The sequence below is a fragment of the Poecilia formosa genome, unplaced genomic scaffold (genome assembly GCF_000485575.1).
Source record: "Poecilia formosa unplaced genomic scaffold, Poecilia_formosa-5.1.2 Scaffold90, whole genome shotgun sequence".
Lineage (NCBI taxonomy): Eukaryota > Metazoa > Chordata > Actinopteri > Cyprinodontiformes > Poeciliidae > Poecilia > Poecilia formosa.
In genome coordinates this window covers 641,512-662,931 of record NW_006800029.1, presented here as the reverse complement: position 1 = coordinate 662,931, position 21,420 = coordinate 641,512, and the positions used below count along the sequence as shown (strand labels likewise).

General features: G+C 39.0%; 1 protein-coding gene across 3 annotated transcripts in view; it reads right to left on the bottom strand.

Annotated features, from left to right (window-relative positions):
* Nucleotides 1-15,439, bottom strand: part of slc2a4rg (SLC2A4 regulator) — a 29,167-nt gene extending 13,728 nt beyond the window's left edge. The window contains exons 1-3 of one of the 3 annotated variants that reach the window (XM_007557636.2): nt 14,531-15,439; nt 12,263-12,498; nt 1,295-1,395 (exon numbers count right to left, since the gene is read on the bottom strand). In XM_007557636.2, the coding sequence (XP_007557698.1) occupies nt 1,295-1,395; nt 12,263-12,498; nt 14,531-14,782 (589 nt within the window). In that variant the 5' untranslated portion in view covers nt 14,783-15,439. Of the gene's footprint in view, nt 1-1,294; nt 1,396-3,291; nt 3,397-12,262; nt 12,499-14,530 lie in introns of those variants that run through there. The other 2 variants (XM_007557637.2, XM_016674126.1) reach the window with 2 other exon arrangements.
* Nucleotides 15,440-21,420: the final 5,981 nt, after the last annotated feature.

Below are 21,420 nucleotides of genomic sequence, written 5' to 3'. Positions count from 1 at the left end.
GTGGTCTGAAAATGAACCCTTGAGGAATCACAAAAATTCATTTTTATTCTCCCAGATTTAAAATGATCAAACACAAATTTCCTGTCTGTTAAAAAGTATAAGAACCGGACAATTCCACACATTTTTCCAGCATATCAATTATTATGCTATGAGCAACTGCATCAAAGGCAACAATGAAGTTAATCAATACCAAGACAGAAAGTTCTAGACCCGTCATTGTTAAGACGTCTACTGATCAAAACTTTTACCACTGGAGTCTCGGTTCTGTAGCGTGATCAAAAGTCCGCCTACAGCGCTAAAGAAATTATTTCTCTCTTTTTACCTTAAATTTGTCCATAAACCATTTTTTTCAATTATCTGTCAGAAGCTGTAGACTGGATATGGGTCTGTAATGACTTGCTGATAGATAAATTCAAACACTAAGTAGCCATAAAATACTTGGCCAGATCTGATGTCCTTGTGTGCAGAGCAGATCTAATTCTTTGTGAGAAGGATGAGCGGCAAAGACATTGTGGAGATGAAAAACAGAGAAGAGCAGCTCTAATTTTAAATTGTTACTGCATTTTGGTATGCTATAAAAAAAATGTTTATCTTAATTTATTATCATTATTGCTTTGAATAGTTACGCAACAAGGGAAGTCTAACAGGTTTTGTCTTGACATGATTTCACTTGACCAGCTTTGAACTACTTTGCTTCTGGAGGTAAACTTAATCTTCTTTTAGCCAAACTGAAGTTGATCATTGAGTTATACTGTATACTACAGATAAGACAACGAAAGCTCAGGACCTCAAAATATCCATTTCTTTAGATTTCTTGGCATTCTAATTTAAAATGATCCACTCTCTCTTATTGAGAAGGGGAAAAGAAACTACCGCCAACGTAAATGAAATGCTTCCAGGACTTTGACCGTCTGGCTAAGCTGGCATGATAAGGGCAACAACAGCAGTGCTAGACATTGTGAGAGGACCTGTGTTTATAGGGTCAAAATTTAATAGAACATGAATGCATCAGAAGATAACGAAATACTGCTGATAACATTACAAGGTTCTATCTTCCCCTGGATAAACATTCAGCAGCTCAACTTGATTCAGGGTAGAGGAACATCAAGCGGTTTGAGATGAGCACTCTCCCCAGCCTCTCAGAGCTTAGAGTTAGCACCCTTTGGCAGGTTTTTAAAGTAAATGTACTTGATTTATTTAACATGGAGGATGACTCACTGTTTGATCATGCAGCTCCTACTGAGGGAGCTGTAGCTGCAGGGTGGAAAGGAAACCTAAAGGCTTATGGTGTTACCTGTGGGCACAGAGGAAGGATAGAGCACCAAAGGGGATGTGGACAGTGAGGTCAAGACGGTGGCAGCCATCACCTCCTTATCGGCGTGACCTGAAGGATTCCTGGAAAACACACAAACAATGACAAAACGTGAAAAAAAAAAGAGAAAAAAGCGCTCACTTCATGTTTGAAGAAGTTATATAACTGTGTATTTGAAAACACAACAGCATCACTTTAAATTCTGTAAAAATGTCAAATATCTGTTGCTAAACAACATAACCTTCATAGCAAAAAAAAAATAACCATGAAGCAAAAATAAATAAAGCAAACAAGAAGTAAGAGCGTTAACAGACTTTCAGTGAGCCTTGAACAACTTGCTGCGTGTGTGTATACATGAGACTCTAATGGAAAGCCTCTAGGGTGAAAGTGCCTTATAGTGTGCCTTTTACTCTGCCTTGGAACCTTGCTGGTGAAGCTAAAGAGAGACGCCTTCTCCTCCGCCTCTCCACTAAGCTCAATACTGAGAGAGCCTGCCTCATTCTAAACCTTTATGCTACCCAGTGGAACCACGACAAATGCACGTGCAACACAGCTCCAGCAGAGTGGAGGTTTTTAACATGCGGCAATTTCAGAAAAAAAAAAATGTTGCAGAACAGTCACTGAAAAGCTTCCTGCAAACATTAACAAACTTATCTGCCTCTCACACACCATTTCTCTCTATTGCTTGTATTTGGCAATCTCCGCTGCGGTTCCTGCCGTCCTTGAAAGAGAAATGTGGGGAAAATTGTTTAAGGCCGGTCCAAGAACTCACCCACACACTTGCGCACATTTGCACGCGCACACACACACGCACATAACAGGATTTGTTTTATCAGGTTACGTTAGGTAGAATAGCAAGCTCTCCTAGTGTACGTAGTCAAGTGGGCACATTTTAGAACTGTATATATGCGATATAGACCAATAAAAATGGGCAGAAATCTCCAACTCTTGTGTGAAGAGAAAGGAAGCCTGGCGCTTTAAAAGGCTCTTGTCCCGCCCCCCTGACATCTCCACTACTCAACCAGAGTAAACTGGTTTGAGGCATTCTCTCAGCCAAGCCCTAAGCCCTGGCTAAGCTCCACAGTGAGTTTTAATACAAGCTCGAGCACACAAATGCACACAATCAATTAAAAAAAAAAACTTCTACAAACATGTCTAGAAGTGTGCTTCAAGTGATCAACCCTCCATCTACCTGCACAAACAGCACTTTGTGTAATAAAAGTTCACTTTATAAAGAGTTTTATAGAAGCACAGAAAAAAAGTTTGTAAGTGGCTGAGCTCCCACGCTGATGAGAATTTGCTGGATAGGGAGCAAACCCATCCCAACGGAATGTACCAGATATCTCTCAGAAAGAAAGCACTCCACCACACTCCACACAGAAAGAAAAGTGTTAAGATATGTTAGCTTTTACTCCTCTACATTGTCCAATCGAACCCGAGTGCTCAGAGTCATTGAAGAAAATTCAGAGTATTAATAGTACTGCAGAAAAGGACACCAGAACTACAGAAAAATGAGTAAACATGCAATATGTATAAACAGCACAGACAAATACATGTAGGCACACACACATACAGTCTGGCCAAGAGATAAAGAGATAACAAGATTAGCTGTGTCCTGTTTCAGTCATTAGCCATGTTTTCAGTACTAAACAGGGCCAGCCAGGGACACGGTTATGACTTATGGAGCTCATTTATCTGCTGTTTGTTTCCACTTCATCATCAACACAGGCGACGTGTTATCAGTTTGAACATGGAAGTAAAATTTATTCTTAAAAGTGAGAGTTAAGCCCACTTTAGTCTGTTTTCTGGAACCTACATGTGCATAACATTTAGAGGGGATAAGGAAGCAAACGCGCTAAAAGTATAGCTAGCCTTTTGGTTGAAACCAGAGTTAATCAAAATTTTATTATTCCTCCCTCTCGTGCACGTATGCCTGCAAACACAGATACCAAGACACAACCGACACCATTACCACCCACCTTCCATCCCCAGCCCGATTTCCTGACATTGAGCACTTTCCTTCCTCTGCTTCCCAGAACAACCATGATCCCTAACAGTCACCACAGCTTCTACATCTGGTGCACATTTCTCTGTATGGATGTGATGAGCAAAACAACACATGGACATGTTTTAGACATCTTTTTACACAAAGCCAACTGATGTTCGTTTTTTTTTTTTTTTAATAAACAGATGACCTAATTTACTGATGCTCCTCGACCGATTTTGATATCAGTGTTTACAGCAGATGGCTGCCACATTCTGCCATCATAAAAACCAACTCTGAACATAAAAATTAACTCGGACATATAACTGCTCCACCATCACCGCTTATCGCTCACTTCGATGGACGCGCGGCCCTAAATGACACGGTCCCTCGTCTCATCTGTCTGTGGAATAACTATGAAATATTTAAAGCTTGTGGGAGAGCAGAACAGGAGGAGAGCACAAAAACTGCAACAAGGTCTTTAAAAATCTGTTTACACCTTCTAATAGCAGGATTTATTTTAAAACAAGTTAAACTGGACATAGTTTTATTTAGGCTTCCTGCAATTTCTGCTTTTAGGGAAAGCAGATATTGCTTTAGACAAACTTTATCTCTGTGTCTTGTACTTAGACATGCGGTTGAGAGGATGATGAGGTTAAGTTTTTGGGATTTTTTTTTTACCTTTTCAAATTTGGATGTTTGCAAGCACAGTTCACTCAAAGATATGATAAATTTTACACTCATTTGAATGAATTTACATAAGTAGCCTGTGGTTACTATGTTATTTTGCTGGGTGTGGTGAAGCCATTCATGGCAGATGTTAAATTTAACTCCGTCAATGACAAGGGTTTCATGAGGTGCCAGTTACTTTAAGTGAGAAGGCTTAATCCCATTTTAGTACATGTGTGTCTATGTAACACATAGTACCTTTCAAATTTATGCAGCCACTAGAACTTAAACTGAACTAAACTGATCACTATTGTACTTTATGTGCAGATTTATGTGCTAGTTCATCATTCAGTAATTTGAGGCCAATTAAGCTAAGCTATGAATTCCAAATAAAGAACATAATTTAATGGTTCACATTCAAAGATGATGTATCTATTTCTTTCTGTAAGTGTCCAAAGACTTTTGAGCTATTCTCTTACTCCGGTCTCTCCCAGCCTCATTCTTTCCATCTTTTCCTTATGGTGCAATTATGGTGAGTAAAACATAGTGTAAATCCAACCAACTGAGACCGCGGTGTTGATTCTTGGTTCAAACCGGATTGGAGCAGATTGAGCAAGAGCGAGGAAAAACTGAAGCAGCTGAACATCTTACTGGATCATCATTCTTCCGCTCTGATTCCAAATTACAAACAAGAGAGACTTCATTCAATTCTTCTAAACTGGGAATCACTACAACAGTGTTTATTGCTCCATCAAAGCAAAACAACAGACTTTTAGAGTTTTGTATTAAAGCCCACTGTGGGTGGAAAAGCAGCTGATGAGGAAACAGTTTGAGTATACAGTATGTAAAACCTCTCAGTGTTGCTTCACCGCAGATGAGCTGAGACTTCTAGAGGTTATTTGGACACTGATCTGCATCTGAGAGGTAAGCTTCACACATTTAAGCTCTGTGTAGTGGCATGTTTGTGCTCAAAGCCAACATAATTTATGTTTATGTTGGGTTTGAGCACAACAGTTTGAACTCTCCAAGTGACAAACCACTCTACCTTATCAAGGCAATAATCAGAGACCAGGTTTTTTTCAACCCACTCTTGCTATATTTTTGGTAAACACCTTAAACTAAAACTGGATTTAGTCACCTCAGTCACGATCTAGACTGAAATGTTTTGAAGAACCATACAAATGTGTCTGGCCCCATATGATAACAGGTGAGCTGCTGGGGTGGTTCAGCAGTACATAGCAAGCACACTCCAATGATGCAATGGCCAGGAGTTTAGAGGACAACAGCAACACTAGCAGATATGTGATAATGAAGCCCAACTATGTCACTCTGTGCATAAATTGCTATCCTAGCATTGTGCTTCAGATGTGTAATGTCAGTTAAAATTGGAAAATACACAACCGTTTTCATTTATAGAACTCAATGCCCGTCTGTCAGCACTAGTTGTCGGAGGGCACAGGTATAATTCATTATCCCATCCAACAAAGCCCTATTGTTAAAGTTGTGCATGTCTAAACACACACTTGAAGAAACTTCCACAAAGCATGGGGGGATTTTAGGAGCTTAAAAGAAACTGGGCTTACTGGTTTTCACAGCTTGGGTGTGGCATGTTTGTATGTTTTTTTTTTAAATATGCTGATTTAAACTTTAATCTTCAAAGTGGAGTATTGGTGAAGTTATTTCAAGCACAAGAAAAGATATTTAATCTACACACTCCCCTTGAGTTGTTTCCTCACTTTTTGTTTTACTTACTCCCTCTGAAGACCTGGCATTTTGACAAATCACTGTCCACAATGTTTAACTTTACACCACAAAATCGATTGAAATGGCAGAAGTTCACTACTGCTCTCTTCCGCAATAAAGCAAAAGACAGCAATGTCAATAATCCTTCAGGTGGAACTGAGGTCACGGACAGCTGAAGTTTCTCAGCGTGTAGAAAGAAACCTCTACAGTGAATCTTTCTCTTCCTAAACGCTGCTTTTGTGAGGTGCTAGTATAGCTGACATGTTTGAGGAGACACAAATAAAATTAAATAATTACTCAAATCTACAAAATAAAACAGGGTACAGTGTCTAAATTACAAGCTCACATATGGGACATAATACCAGTCGCCTCATGCACAAATTAAAAAAAAAAAAAGGTAACTGAGCGTTATGCGTTAACTTTTAGTTCTTCAAACTTATTCTTACATGACGGACAACAGAGGGAAGAGATGCATGGTACCATTAAAATGACCCTATATTTGCTAGAAAGCTATAAACTAGCCAATTTTAGCTTTTTATGCAGATGAATATTGCAATATTCTCCATAAAAACCATGTCTGAGCATGGGCATGTTTCAGGTTGTAACACACATATTGTTAGTACGTCCCTCCCGTTACTTTAAACTTTATTTATGCTCCAGTCTCCGACCCTCAACATCAAAAGCAACGATTAACCCAAGTTATTTTTGCTCCCTAGTTTGCATATTTCTTTTTGGATCTTCCTACATTCTTTGTCTCTGACCATTGTACTGAGAAGTACAGTGGAAATAACACAGATGTTTTAATTTACATATGAATTTTAATATCGAGGGTTAGAGAGAATACAATAATACATTAATGCAGAGGAGCTCCCATCTCATAGGTTCCAGCGAATACAGTTGTTATCCTCACTGTAAATTTTAATGAAGAATTAAAAAAAACTTTCTGATAGCTAAAACAGGAAGATGGGATACTGCGCTTCATCTTCTCTGGCTTTCAAGAGGATTTACGCTACCTTTTAGAAAAAAAAAGAGGGCAAGGGAAACAAAGTTGGATGTATTGTTATAAAAGGCAAATGAAAAGTGTTAAACCAATTTTGTTCATTTTTACAAATAATGTGCAACAGGGAAAAAAAAAATCATAAGTTAAATAAATCTGTTTGCACCTAGTTTTATTGTTTGCATGCATGTCAGTCATAGGAAACCAGAGCTGATGAAAGAGTGACAACGATTGTGTGAAAGATACTGTAAAGTTGAGAGAAGGCGAAAAATTAGATACAGCTGAAGCTGGTGGAAATGGGGAGGGGGAGTGGCGCACAACAGCTGCTGGTTGGTATGGAGACTTTGCTGGGTAGAGGGACAGAAAAACCTACTGAGAAGAAGGAATGACAGTTGACTGAGCTGTTTCTAAACGCTGCTGTGGCAGAACAGGAGGTCTTATGTGAGTGACTATTGGTGTGGGTGAGCAAGAGATAAAGCATTTTGCTGCAGGACTGCAGGAACTGTTCAAAAAGGAAGTTCCTCTTCTTCCTTTGGTCCTTAAGAGATGCTGCACTAAAGAAAAGATACACAGTGATGAAGCATTGATTTACACCAATGTACAGTTTCATAGGTTATATGAAGGTTAGATTCCATTTAAAAATATTTTTGCAACAAAACAAGCTGAATTGGACCTGGTATTATCCTTATTTACATCAATTTGCTAAAAAAACAAAAAAACAAAAAACAAAACAGCCCTTTACTAATTTGATGACTGTGCTCACACACAGTAAATTAAATAAAAATGTGCTTGCCTGTCAGTGCTACATGCTTACTAAGGATGAGCAGTCATCTTGCACTAAAAACTGACTGCACTGTATTATAACTAGGCTTGAGTTGAAAGTAAAGTCCGGTTATATGTTGTTGTGAACTGTTGCTTTTTAAATACAATCATTTAAATTGAACTTCTATCAGTCGGTTTATTTAGTGGTTGTTGAGCCACAAACATGATACTACACTGTCAAAATATGTACTACATACAAGCTTCTCATTTGTCCACCCGCCTCTCAATCTGGAGATAATGAAGCTGCAGTGTTAAATGATGAGCTGTTGCTTATCATCTGTGGTTTTAAATTGCCGGCGCAGCTCTGCGACCCAGATCCTGAGGTTGACCTACCAGACGTGCCAGATGCCTGTTTGCGTCCTGATCTGGGCCCGCCCCTCCTGCATAACTCCATTCATTGAGAGACGACCTTTCACCCTTGCCTGTCAGTGCAAAAGCTTCAACCTCTTGCGGTGTGGGCGAGAGAGAGAGGAAAAAAAAAAAGGGGCTGACGCGACATGTGAAAACGGATCATCAGGTTCAGAAGGAATTCTTTTAAAACTAAAGATAACACTGACAAGTTCAAACTACTGAAATGTAAGAAAGCAGTCACCTAAAAAGCAGTGGATTGTCTTTCTCAGGAGGCAATGTCAGGGGTTTGAATGTGGGTTAGTCATCCCAGACTAGGTTGGGGGGTGGGGCGCTGTTTCAGCGACTCTGACCTTCAACAACCAGCTGAAAGGTCTCCTCTGGGAGGGGAGAATTGGTAGGTGTAATGGTCATGGCCAGGTGAATTTGAGAGGTGGACTTCACTCCCTCCTGCCCAAAAAGTCCCATTGACTTTTATCCAAACAGCGCATCAGTAAATATAGGAGATACACCACAAATCCTATCCTCTGTCCCCTCCCTTCACTGCCGATTGCTTTGGTGTCCTGTTTATGCCAACTCAGTGTTTTCCATTCATGCTAGCCGACTGTGTACCTGACCAAGGACAGATAAGAGAGACAAACTCTTCTCATCAAAATAAAGCAACCCCTCCCCTGTTCATCTCATCAGGCCTTACTGTTTTTTGTTTTTTTTTTTCTTGCTCATTTCAACTAGTCTCTGTTCAATATCAGGGTACTGGATCCCATGCTGATGAGAATTGACAGGTCGAACACGCTTTGCTTTAGGGTGCGAGTGCAAGAGAGACTTAATCAGACACAGGACTCCCCGAGGAGGGGGTGCAGTTGACAAAACGGGTGGGAGTTTTGAAAGATGTTTCAGGGGGTTTTAGTTTTGTTAATCGAATAAGCACACATGTGAGTGGGTGCATTGGCTCTTTCTCTCTCATCCTGCGAGGGTTTTTGCCCAGACTTGTCGAAGGGATAGTGACCTACTTTGCAGGGTTTGCAAACCAACAAGACAAACCGTGAAAGTGAAGAGTTTTGCACAAGATACAAAGTGCAGAAAAGGGAACCAATACAAAATACACAGAGGGCCGAGCCACGTCTTTCCAGCAAAAAGTCTCCTTAAGCACACATAATCCTGTGACACAGAAATAGTATTAACTAAGCTGTTGGGAAATAAATGAAGATGAATGGTTTTGTTGACGTTATCTGAAGCAGGTTACAGAGTGCAGCAAACGCACTCCTGGTTACGCCCATTAAACGCAGAAGCTTGCAAACTTAACAGGATTGATATTTCATGCACCCCCTCCCCATCGTTACAATTAAATAATTTTTTTCTTTAGGTGAAATTTTTCAAAATCTGATTTTTGGGAAGTACTTTTTCCCCCATATATTCACTGATGAATATATGGGGGATGATACAATTTTTTTTTCTTTCATTTTCTGTTGGATTTAAAAATTCTTTCTAAAAAAAAAAAAAAAAAGTTTCATGTTTCCCATACAGTTCTTAGAGCACAACATCAGAATCAGGTCACATTTCTAACAAAACCAGAAATTTGTATCATCCAGGAAAAGCCTGACCAGTGGGTCTCCAGTAAATTGCGATTAATACCACATACTCATCGGGTTAACAAACAGAGCCAGAATTAGATGAAGTCTTGGTCCATTTAAGGTACATTTTATTCACCTGATACACCAAATCCAAAGTAATACCTTTAAATGAACTCGCAAGTTTTTCAATCAGGCTGCTATTTTGTTGATAAACTTTTGCTCGTTTTTCAATATCTAAGATGTCCAAATAAAAGCATTTTAAATGAACGATATCAGATTCCCGCAATTTACGCATTTTTCGTTTTTTCGTAGTTTGCTGTGCCACCCACAGCAAAATACCTCTGTGATTTTTTTTTTTTTTAAATCCGTGTGTTTGTGTGCAAATTATTTTGGTTCTTGAAACTACTGTGGTTTGTCTCATCAAAAGGAAAGTTTCAAACCCACTAGAGTTACAACAACAATGAAAAACTATTAAAAACTATTCACCAATGTTTCTATGATCAAAAGACATCACTGAGTTTATGAAGCACGATAATTTCCTGATTGAACCCCATTTAAATATCTCAGGAGCTAAATTATCAACAAGTCATATCAAAACAGAAAGTAAAAATGCTAGCCTAGCACTTCCACAAACATCCCTGCATAAAAACTGTCAACAGAAGTTAAACACAAGTTTGTTGCAGATTGTAGCTAGATTTACTTGGGTATAAATAGAAACAAAAGGCTTTCCTGCTAGAAACTCTTGTGACGAAATATTTTTCACCATCAAGAAAAACGGATATCGTAGAGTCTGAAAAGTCAGTGGTGAACGAGTGAAGAAAAACACAATCACAGTAGATCTTGTATTACAAAATTAAATCAAATTGTGTAAGCATACTTAACTTCAAACTACTGAGTTTTGAAGCATTTTCAGGGAATTCATTTTATTGCAATATTGGGATAAAGTATAGCATCAAAATAGTTTTTTCTTCAATCGCTGGTATCAAGGACAAAAATGTATTTAAGTTCATGCTAAATTAAAAAGAAATTCAAAATAAATGCATTGTTCAGTTGGCAGGAAGACATGCCCTAGTGTTCGACAGGTGTTAGATACAATTATCCAGACTGTCATTCTTTTCAGTAATTTAAGAAAACTTAAAGATAAACTAACAGAATCCATGAAAACGTATCCAGTTTAAAACAAACTTAATAGGTTTTGATTAGAAGCCACTTAGGGAAGAGGTATCATCACTATGATATGATTTAATTGTAAAAAACAAACAAAAAAAAACAAAACATAGTTCCTTGACACTGAATGCAAAACAAACACAAATCTTAGTCTGGCAAACTCACGGCAATATTAGAAAAGGTCAACAGTGCAACAAACAGACTTCACTTTTATGACCACACCGTTATATAATGTTATGCAATCTCTCTTACAGTCTGAATAATGTCAACGCTGAATTTGTTAATGTGGTAGCAGTGTGCTCAGTGAGATTGCTATGATTGTGCTAAAGCTTTACATCTGGTCAGCATGTGTACATAAGAGACAAAAATAGATGCTTTCTTGGCCATCTCATAGGCACTATGTTGAATTCAAGCAGTTTGTTCCGATTTAAAAGTAGACTCAGTCTTGCAGGCTCCCAAGAGACTTTCACTCACAACATAGTATAAATGATCACTGACACGTGAAATTCACGTGTCGAGATGGAAGTAAATGAGTGTGGTGTTGAAACCCCCTTAACCATTCACACCCTTTCTCAAATATTATGTTTGTTCAGTAAAGCAGCAATCAGTTTTTTTTAAGTTACTTTGGAATACATCTACTACACTGAGCTCACAGACAATAAGGAAAAAATATCAAGTTGTTTAGTTTTTACACTGTACGCCCTCCAGGCATTTTAATAATCTCCAAGAGTCATCTGACAAACGGGTAGGAACTTGACACAAAGAGCAACCAATAGCTAAGTAAAGAAAAAGGTTAAAAGCTTTAAAGCTAAACCGATATCCACTCCCAGTCCTCTTTCATATTACATAATCACTTATCAGTGCATTAAGCTTATCGCTGCATGCTCGTTCTGCTTGTTTTTCAGACAACAGTCTGTGTGTGTGCAGCTTACACCGAGAAGGCTGTGGATACAACTGCATTGGAAAATGAAGAGAAACAGCTAAAACAGAGGCAAACAACAATGCCTGCATATACAAGAAGAAACGATAAAGTTTATCTGCCCATGTACATGAAGAAAGCAGCTAACACATCAACTGGACTCTGGAGAGGAATGTAACTTAAAACAGTCAATATGATGACTTTGGACTAATAAAAAACTTTCCCAAAAGCAGTTAAACTGACTTATCAGTAGCCTGCCTCCTTGTTTTTTCCCCTCCTTTGGTCAAGCAGATTGAGCAATTCTGGCTCTGACTGCAAACTCTGGCTCTCCAAAGGAATAGTATTTCGAAACTATTCTGGATGGAGCACTAAACATGCGGTCAGTTAACCAGTACACTCCCACACCATTCAGACAAAACCACTGGACGGTTATAGGCAGATGGTGTATTTCACTTCTCTTCAGACCTTATGAACACAAGTCAGAGCTGAATGCACAAACTGCCAGAGCCAATTGCTTTTATGACAACAAAGTCACAGCCAAATTACCCTCGGGCACAAGAGCCACCCACAGCAAAATACCTCTGTGCTTCAGAATCCTATGAGCTGGCAGGAGGAGTGTATTTGTGCTAAAATGTAAAATGGGGCTTTGTCTACAAGTTAAACGATGCGGTCCACAAACACAACCAAAAATAAATGGGTCCACAACTGTTGCTGGCCTCAGTTTTCCTACCTGTTTCTGGGGACTGGGATGTGGGAGGAGGGAAGGGGTTGTATCTCCGCCTGTGGGACATTCTGCCCCTGTGCTGGCCTGATGCTGTTGGCCAGCTCTGCCTGTTTTCCTGGGTTTCTGATGTCCAAACTTATGGAGCTGCCTGGCAACTGCCTGCCCATGCCAAGGCAGAGGGTAGGACTGGCCCTCTTCAGGATCCCAGTGGAACCAATGTCTTTTTGGTCTCTGACGGCTGTCTGGAAAATGAAGCAGAAACAAACTGAACTTCCCTTTATCAGTCCCAAGTAGTTGAAGTACTAATAACCTGTATTTGGGATAGCAAAAACTATTTTTAAAAATATATTGGAAGATTGGAAGATCTGTTTCTCATTTAAGTGAGCTCAAACTGTTAGAAACAGTTGTTTTTTTTACAGTGTCTTAACTGCAGAAGTCTCTGAAAAAAATGAAATTTTTACGTAAAAAATGAATTCACAAGACCTACAATGCGTAAATGGACAGTTCAGATATACTGAAATTATGTTTCCGTAATGTAATTATCAGAAACAGTTCCTCTACCTGTAGTCAATAGATATCATATCACAGTGAGCTATTCAACCTGTTTAGTAGATGTTAGCAAGCATTTATGGTTTAATAAATGCTACTTAAAGAGACACTGGTAAATTGGTGGATAATAGAGACTTTCACAAGACACGACTGGTAAGTTTGTCACTTTTTTTTTCCGGTTGACACTACCAACTGTATAAATATGCCTCATGTTACTCATCATTCTAAGTTTGCCAAGAATTGAGTAACATTATAGATTTTTTTGACTGTCAGTTGTACAACAGTACTGAAAATTGTACATCCCTGTGTTTTCCCAGGTCTCCTGAGGATGTTGATCAGGTGGAACAGCTGATTAGGTGGATTTATACAGATAGCAAGCAATGTCAATAACACCGTGCTGCTTGGTTGGGAAAAATCACAAACCTAGCAACTGTCTCTCATGAAAATATTAGTGCTTAATATCTGCTATTACGGCCCAATTTTCCACTGATAAACATTTTCAGTTTGACTTGTTACAAAATCCCCAAAACAGCTAAACACTTGGTCTGCCTGACTAGCTGTTGGCATTTTGCCACTCTGAAGATTTCTTCATTTTTCCACACACTCACTGCAAGTCACGTTTTTCTATTACAGTACGGGTAGAACTATCACTAATATTTTCACAGAACCTCACTTCAGAAAATCCAAACTATCCCTTTGAGATAATGCCAGAAAGCTATGTTAATATAAACCAACGTTTTCAAAACTTTGGCAGGCTGCCCCCCCTTCTCTCTCTTGCAGAAGCCATAAAAAGTTCACTCCACCCCAAACGGTACTGTAGCTGGCTCTTTTTTTTTCTCCCAATCAATCATTAACAACTGTGATGGAACTGTGTGTTTTAGGTGGATTTTAGCACAGAAAATCAAGCTCAGCATATGGTATATGAAAATGGTCACACCATAGAATAAATCATATTGATTTAACCTAGTTTCGTTTAATATCCCTCTCCAGCCGTCGGTCTGTTGCTCTTCCCCACCCCCTCCTACAGTAACTATATACCTCCAGGGGGCCCGCCCCCAGCAAGAACCACTGACATAAACACGCGGCAAGGCAACGGTCTTGCCTCCATAAAAACCTGACTGATACATTAATAAAACGAATTTATTCTCTACTGCTAAAAACATGTCTTTATTTTGTTCTTTTCAGAAAGCAACTAATGGCTGAAAATGTGATTTAAATCCAAACGTGACGCAAATAAAAAGCAGAAGCAAAGGACAAAATGAAGATATATATAAAAAAAATAATCATATAAATCAAATTTGTGTTTTGAAGAGTTTGGTGAAGGAACCGGGCCTGCGCAGCCAGGAAGCTCACGTTGTAGCTCCACCCTTAAAGTCATGGGGGAGGGGGTAAATCATGTAGTTTAGAATCCCTGCCCCCCTTTATGCTGTAAACTTTGCTCACAGAATAAGCAGCCATTTAAAGCGGTTAAAACACAAGATAAACACTTTAATTGACTCTTTAGTGAAACTGGCCCTTTAAAAAACCACTTTATCCAATAAAAAAACATGTAAAAACAAGCCAACAGCTGTAGCTGTCTCATGCGAGCATCATGGTCGTCACCGTTACAAGCCATCAGCGGCATATGTCAAACTATACCCTCATGTTAACCCCGTCTGACTCTGTGATATCTGCGTGGCTACGTGGGTATACATGTGACTTTGAAAGCTTAGAGAAAGAACTCACTTTTTCCACGTTTTGTAATATTCCAACGCCCGGTGAGTGCCCGCTACCGACGGACGAAGTTCGCTCGTTTTTAACCGCCGCCGTCGAGCCTCCGTCCGTTACGCATTTGTAAAAGATGGGCCCCGGTGTGAAGCTGCTTTTTGCCACCGCTGGGACCCGGCTGTTGTAGCGACCCGGCCGGTAGTTGAAGTCCACGACACCGCCGACGCTTGTCCCGACCGACGACTTTTCCAAAATGCATTTGGACTCCATATTTAGTCAAGGAGAGTGGAGACTAAAGGAAGAATGTCGGCTTTCTGTAGGGTTTTAGTGCAAATTGCGGGAATTAGATACATTTATCGGGATTGTCGCAATTTGATGGGAACTATTTGAATCCTAACTTCTATTCTAGTCTACATGTGAAGTTTTTTCCACCGCTGCCGTCACCGCCGCAGCCCAGGATATCCAAAAAGCCGCCCGGTTAGGAGGATAAAAAGATTGTTTTGCCTCTTTCCTCCAAACCAATGCCACGCCCCCTCATCTGAGCTCCCATTGGTCCGACTCGTACATAAACATGTCACTTTGGCACGCGTCCACATCGAGACTGCCTCTGATTGGCTGTTTTGCTCGTGTCAATCACGTTTTTTTTTTTACGCAAGTAGTGTGGGAGGAAAAGAAAAGGGGGTGTGAGCAGCAGTTTACCGGCCGGTGTTTGTCGACGAAGAGCCGGTGTTGAGCAGGGGGGAAACAGCCTTCAGCCCCAGAAGCAAACTGCGCAGTAACGCTTATGCAAATTAACCGGCGACATAGTGGATCTAAAATCATGGTAGATAAAGTTTATTTTAACTGTTGATTCAAATTACTATGCTTTTTGTCTCCTCACGTAAGGTCGGGAAGTAGTTAGACACAACAAAAATAGTGTGCGACACATTGTAAGGAAGTCCTGTGCATGTGGAAAGTATTTGTAGCACTTCACTTTTAACACATGTTGTTATGCTACACCTTTATTCTAAATTGTATTAAATTAATCTCTTTCTTGGAAATTCTACATAGAAATACCTCATTATGGCAATGTGGAGAAAAGTTTGAGATTTTTGCAAATGCATTAAAATGGGAAACCAAAGAATCACATTTAAGCCACAGCCTACACCTCGATCCACCTTTAGCAGTAGTTACAGTCTCAAGTCTTTTATGATGCCACAAGCTTAGCACACCTATCCTTGATTCTCAAGTTTCATCATATTGGATGGAGATGCTTGTGAGCCATTTTCAAATCCAGAGATGTCCAATGAGATTCAACTGAGCTCATTGGGACCTCCAAATCAGCAGAATATTTTCATTTCCTTTCCCAGATTCATGCTTCCAGACAACCCTCTCTCAGAAGTCTGCAGATAATTTCTTTGATTTCATTTTTGGTGTTTGACCTTTGACCTGCACTGTCAACTGTTGGACCTTATATAGAGACCTTATGTGCTTTTCCAAATCTAGCCCAATCAACTGAATTTGACACAAGTGGATTCCATTTAAGGTGTAGAGATATCTCAAGGATGATCAGTGGAAACTGCTCAGTTTTGAGCGTCATAGCAAAATCTTACATAAATGTGATTTCTTGGTTTTGTATTTTTAATGACTTTGCTAAAATCTGTAAAACCTTTTTTCACAGTGTCATAATACAGTATTTGTGTGTAGAGTTTTGAGGAAAGAGATTAATTTAATGCAATTTTGAATAATGTTGTAACATAAATTGTGGAAAAAGTGTAGCAATGTGTACACTTTCTGGATGCACTGTAGCTCTGCAGAGGAAAATTGCAAGTTTCCTCTGGTGCATGAGTAAAGGGTGTACTAGTTTCAGCTGTAAAGCTTCAAATTCTTACATAATGAGTTTAAACAAGACACAACAAACTCTGGCTTATGAATTTAAAATTGGTAAATCAATCAATACAACTGGTTTGAGTTCAATGCAATCTCAGGGGTCCCTAAAGTTTCATTAACTTTACAATACCCTAAAAGTAAAGTAAATGGTTTGATTAGAAAATATTTTATAAAATCTCCAGCTCTTTTCAAACAACAATCTCCATGACATACTTTTGGAAACCAATCATTTTAAAGCATCCAAACAATAGAAATAGTTTTGGAGCCTATAAAACAGGATGCCATGGTTTCTGTTGGCTTAAAAATGCTGTTCTTTAAAAAAATAAAAATAAAAATAAAAAACATGCCTTGTCCAGCAGTGTTAAGCTCAGAATTGTTGTCTGAGTGCCAAAGAGTAGCCCAACAGACTTACTCTTTCACAAGTGCGGTACTACGGTTTTCACTGTAATGCTCCAAATTAAAAATTGTTGTTGAATCACAGTATTTTTTCTGCAGTCCTTTAGTCACATCATATAAGATTGAACATAATGTAGTTTTTATTTTCATTAGCATCTTATTTAAAACTGCTTACCTCTCATAAGGACAGTGGTGTCCTCAACGACCCGTTGGCTTGTGTTTTGGAGGTGACAGTTGTTTTTTTTTTTTAAGAAAACATACCCTTAAATGTGTTTACTTGTATTCTGTATAACTGCAGCAAAACATCTGAGTTTTCTGTGTGAAGACTTCGTCGATTTTATTAAAGTTTAAGGAAAATTGTCAAAAAGACACATGCAAACAAAGACAGATTTCACTGTGAAATGTAGAAATGTATTTTGCTTTCAATGTGAGCCAAATTGTGATATAAACTGTCAGAGTAGAGCAATGTTTTCTGGGTCAAAAACTGGGAAGTTTAAAAACCACTTGCCTCAATATCACTGCAGTCAACCCCAACGGGAAGAAGAAATAAATATATCTCAACAGTAAGACATTTTAAGTTAGAGTTTAATCTCCATCCCTACTCTCACTCCATGATGTACTACTACTACTTCATTATCCAGCTGTTTGTACTGTCAGTGTATATTTGTTAGTGAAAATAAAATCACACCTGTTGCTCAATGATCCAGAATGTGCACACCAGTGGTTTCTGCTTTATTGCCCAATCCCTCACAAACACACATTTATTGCATCCTGCATTATTGCAAGATTGAGTTATTAATGTCAGGCTGTAGCAAAGAGGGAAAACCTCTGCTTAGCTGGATTCCCTCTGCAAAACAACAACAAAATGCAGGTAACACAAGCATGTTATAATGTGCCACTTTATTAGAAAAGTAAAAACTCACTTTAATATTTTATGAAGGGTAATATAAAACATTACAATCTTTTGCATATTTGCACTGTCACGCTATATTATATTTATTAATTTTACTTCTTTCTTTTTTTTTAAATTAAACCCTGTGCTTTAAGAACATACAACATTGGCTACAGCTGTCACAGCAGCACTGGCCCGTATTTATATTTTAAGACAATTAATAAACAGCATCTGTATCTGCATGGAAAGCATGAAATGTTTTCTCTTTTTTTCATACACAAAGTACTACGTGTCTGTGATAGCCATCTCTTTTTTTTTTTTCTTTTTTTTTTTTCCGGCAACAAATATACTGTATACTGCATGTTACATTGGAACAACATTAGAACAGCAACAGAGTATTTTACACATTTACATCATCGTACTGTTTGTGCAACGAACATTTGTCTCTGTCAGTGAATAACATTGTTCAACAATGTATTTCAGATCAGTCCATTCTCTCAGAGTAAAATGCAACACATAAGGTGATAGCCACACGGGGAAAACATGGAGCGCGGCGGCAATTTCCAGTCGATTTTGTTTGAGAGATCACTTCTCAGCTGTTGGCCATTTCTCATGAGTCAGACAGACGAGCCGTTGGTGCATTGCTGATGCGAGGTTGGGGTCTGCCTGCACCCTCCGCCACCCCCCCCTGACCTCCCCTCCTCGATCTCTGTATTACTTGGAGACCCTCAGAACAGGACATCAAAGGGTCCTCCTCTGTACAGCAGGAGAAAGAGGGAGTGTCTTCTATGTGGAAAACAAAAACAAATCAGGAAGGGGGCAAGCCCTCTGGGTCCGTGTCCATTTGCACTGACGCTCATCTGGCTTTACACTAGCTGTGCATCTCTCCCCCAACCCCCCACCCAACCCCACGCTATCCTGCTTTCCTGCTCCCTCTGGGGAAAAGAATAAACAGCTCTTCCATTTTCTCCCAATGGCTCCTCGCCATCCCTTCCTCTCTCTTTTGCTCGTTAAAGTTGTTGCTTTGGCTAAACAAAATGCTGCTTTTACATTACATGGCAAAAAGTACAACATAAAATGGAAACGAGAGATAAGTAACACACTATTTGTTTTCATCTCCATATATCAAGGCATGCACTTACTTGCTCAAGCAGAAAGGAAAAGTAGCATCAACAACATAAATATACTCTTTTCATGGCAGTGGTGTGAGCTATTTAACCAAATGTATTGTCAGTAGTTAGGTTAAAAATTAACAGTGCTTCAAAATACAGTGTGCATTTGTTTTTACATACTTTCTGACACAGTAGCATTTGTATATTTCTCTTAAAACCTCTTTAAACCCATCTTTGTCACACAGCAAGTAAATAGAATATAAACTTAATCAATTCTCCCTTTACAGTACTGCAAAGAAGTATTTACCCCCTAAACAAAGTTATTTTATTTTAGTTTCTTTGTCACACACAAATGATCAAAATGTTAATATCAGACAATGAAAACCTGAGTAAATACAAAAGCAGTTTTCTAATGTTGATTTCAGTTACTTAGGGGAACAAAACAACCTAACCAAGCGTGAAGATAAAATTTCACCCCCTTCTTATATCATTAAATGTTTTTGATTAGTCACATTCGTTTGGGTATTTTTTCACTTTACACAGCCTGACCTGATTACTGTGAGAACCAAGACAATTAGAAAATCACTTAAATAGAACCTGTCAAACACCATGAAGTAGGCTAAATGATCTAAACAAAAAAAAATTAAGGTCCTTAAAAACCAACCAATCTGGAGAGGGTTGAAAAGCCATTTCTGAGACTTTGGGACCAGGTAGTCTCACCAAAAGCCATTATCCATAAGTGGGGGAAACATTGGCCAAGAACAGTGGTGAACATAGTCGGGGTAATGAGGCAGGTTGCACCTTCAAAACCTGAACAAGTGGCCTTAGTTGATGGATTAATGATTTCTGCTCTCTAGCAAAAAATAAATCCTAAAGGAGAAGATCCAGCCATCAGTTTGTGACCTTAAACTCAATTGACTTGGGTTATCTAGCAGACTAAGCTCATTCCTGGATTAACATTAAAACAATGTTTTGAAGGGTTGGGAGTAGATAAAAGTGGGGGGTTAGGTTAGAAACATACACTGCAACATTATCTCTGTACAGGCCCTTAATGCTCAAAAATCCTCCAATGTTGCTGAGTTAAGACAATTCGGCAAAGAAGAGCATTCTAAATTCATCTGTAGTGGTGTAAAAGACTGACGGACTACAGTAGCAAAACTAGCTGTAAGGTTTAAGACCAATATGTTTTCATAAGAGACCAAGATAGTTTTAGATGTTTTACTTTCTTTAATATTTAATATCATTTGAAAACTGAATTTTGTATTTACAGTAGTTTTTTTTTTTTTTTAAACTTGCTTCAAAATTTGAAAGACCGAAGTTAGTCAAAACTCCAAAAAAAAGAGAGGGCAAATCTATAAAGGGGCAAATACATTCTCCCAACACTGCATCAAGCCCTAAAAATCTTTTTTCCTGCATTCTTTTTTTACTGGTTCCCGAAGCTACATGGGAAAGACTGTTTATGATGGAAGAGAACCCAGCACAGAAACTAGAAACGAGACCGGGGAGAAAGAGATGAACAACTTTTCAAAAAGACACTAAATGGTAATATCTGTGTCCAGCTTTTTATTTTCTTTGGAGTCCAGACCCCTCTGTTACTATTTCAACCACAGGACTCAAGTCTAGTGAGCTACGTGGAGCTCTAGTTTTTTTTTTTTTTTTCAGTGCTCAGAGCAAATCAAAACTGTGCTTTAATATTCCCTTCAGGGGTACAGCTAGGCTCAGCAGTCAGGCAGTTGTCCTGTGCAAAAATACAGAGACTATGAAATAAGATGTTTACAATCCGCATAAGAAATGACACAAACTGAACAGAATGAAGCATCCTGCAGTGGTATTGAAACTCTTTCACTTCTCCATTTTCTTTTAAAAACACTAATCTCATTTATCCCTGCAGTACAGTTAAGCTCTCTCATTGGGAAATGATCACACTGGAGAAATTCTTGCACAAGCCGTTTGCTGCCCTCGACCTGATCACTTCACCTTGCATGACTCTGCCAAATACGTGTGCATCTGGGTGGCGTCAGCATGCCTCCATCAAGTTTGCCAAACGTGACGGAACATTTTCAACTTTTGTCTTAATCTAAAGCCTTTATTGAGCAAAGGCTCACGTTCCAATTTTATCACGAGGGCCTTTACTAGCAGCTGACACTGATGACAATTTGCAGAATGAAGACGATGACCGTAATTTACTCCTGTAATTTGCAGGGGGCCTGCAAATTACAGGCCTGTGTTTGAACAAAGCACCGCAAACACTCTCCTCCAGACGACAGGTCAGTGAGCGTCAGAACCTGTTTTATGTTTGCGTAGGTAGAGCGGAGCACCACAAATAACTGTGCCTTTAATGTGCTTATTCTCCACCCCAAGATGAGGGATATCTGTGCACCGGTGACCCGATTGCTTACCTTATACTCGGTAAACATCCACTTTCTTTGCTACTAATGTCTATTTTCATGTCTACTATTGTGTGAGTTTGCACAATGCATGCACATTTTTCTTATTTTTTTTTTTTTTTGTTCCATATATATTTTAAGAGTGTTCTTCTCAGGTTGTGAGTTGAAACACATACTCTTTCAAGAGTACAGTGTTCATATAAAAATAAAGATATAATGAAAAATGATGCACAAGTGGGTGAGTATGGCCAG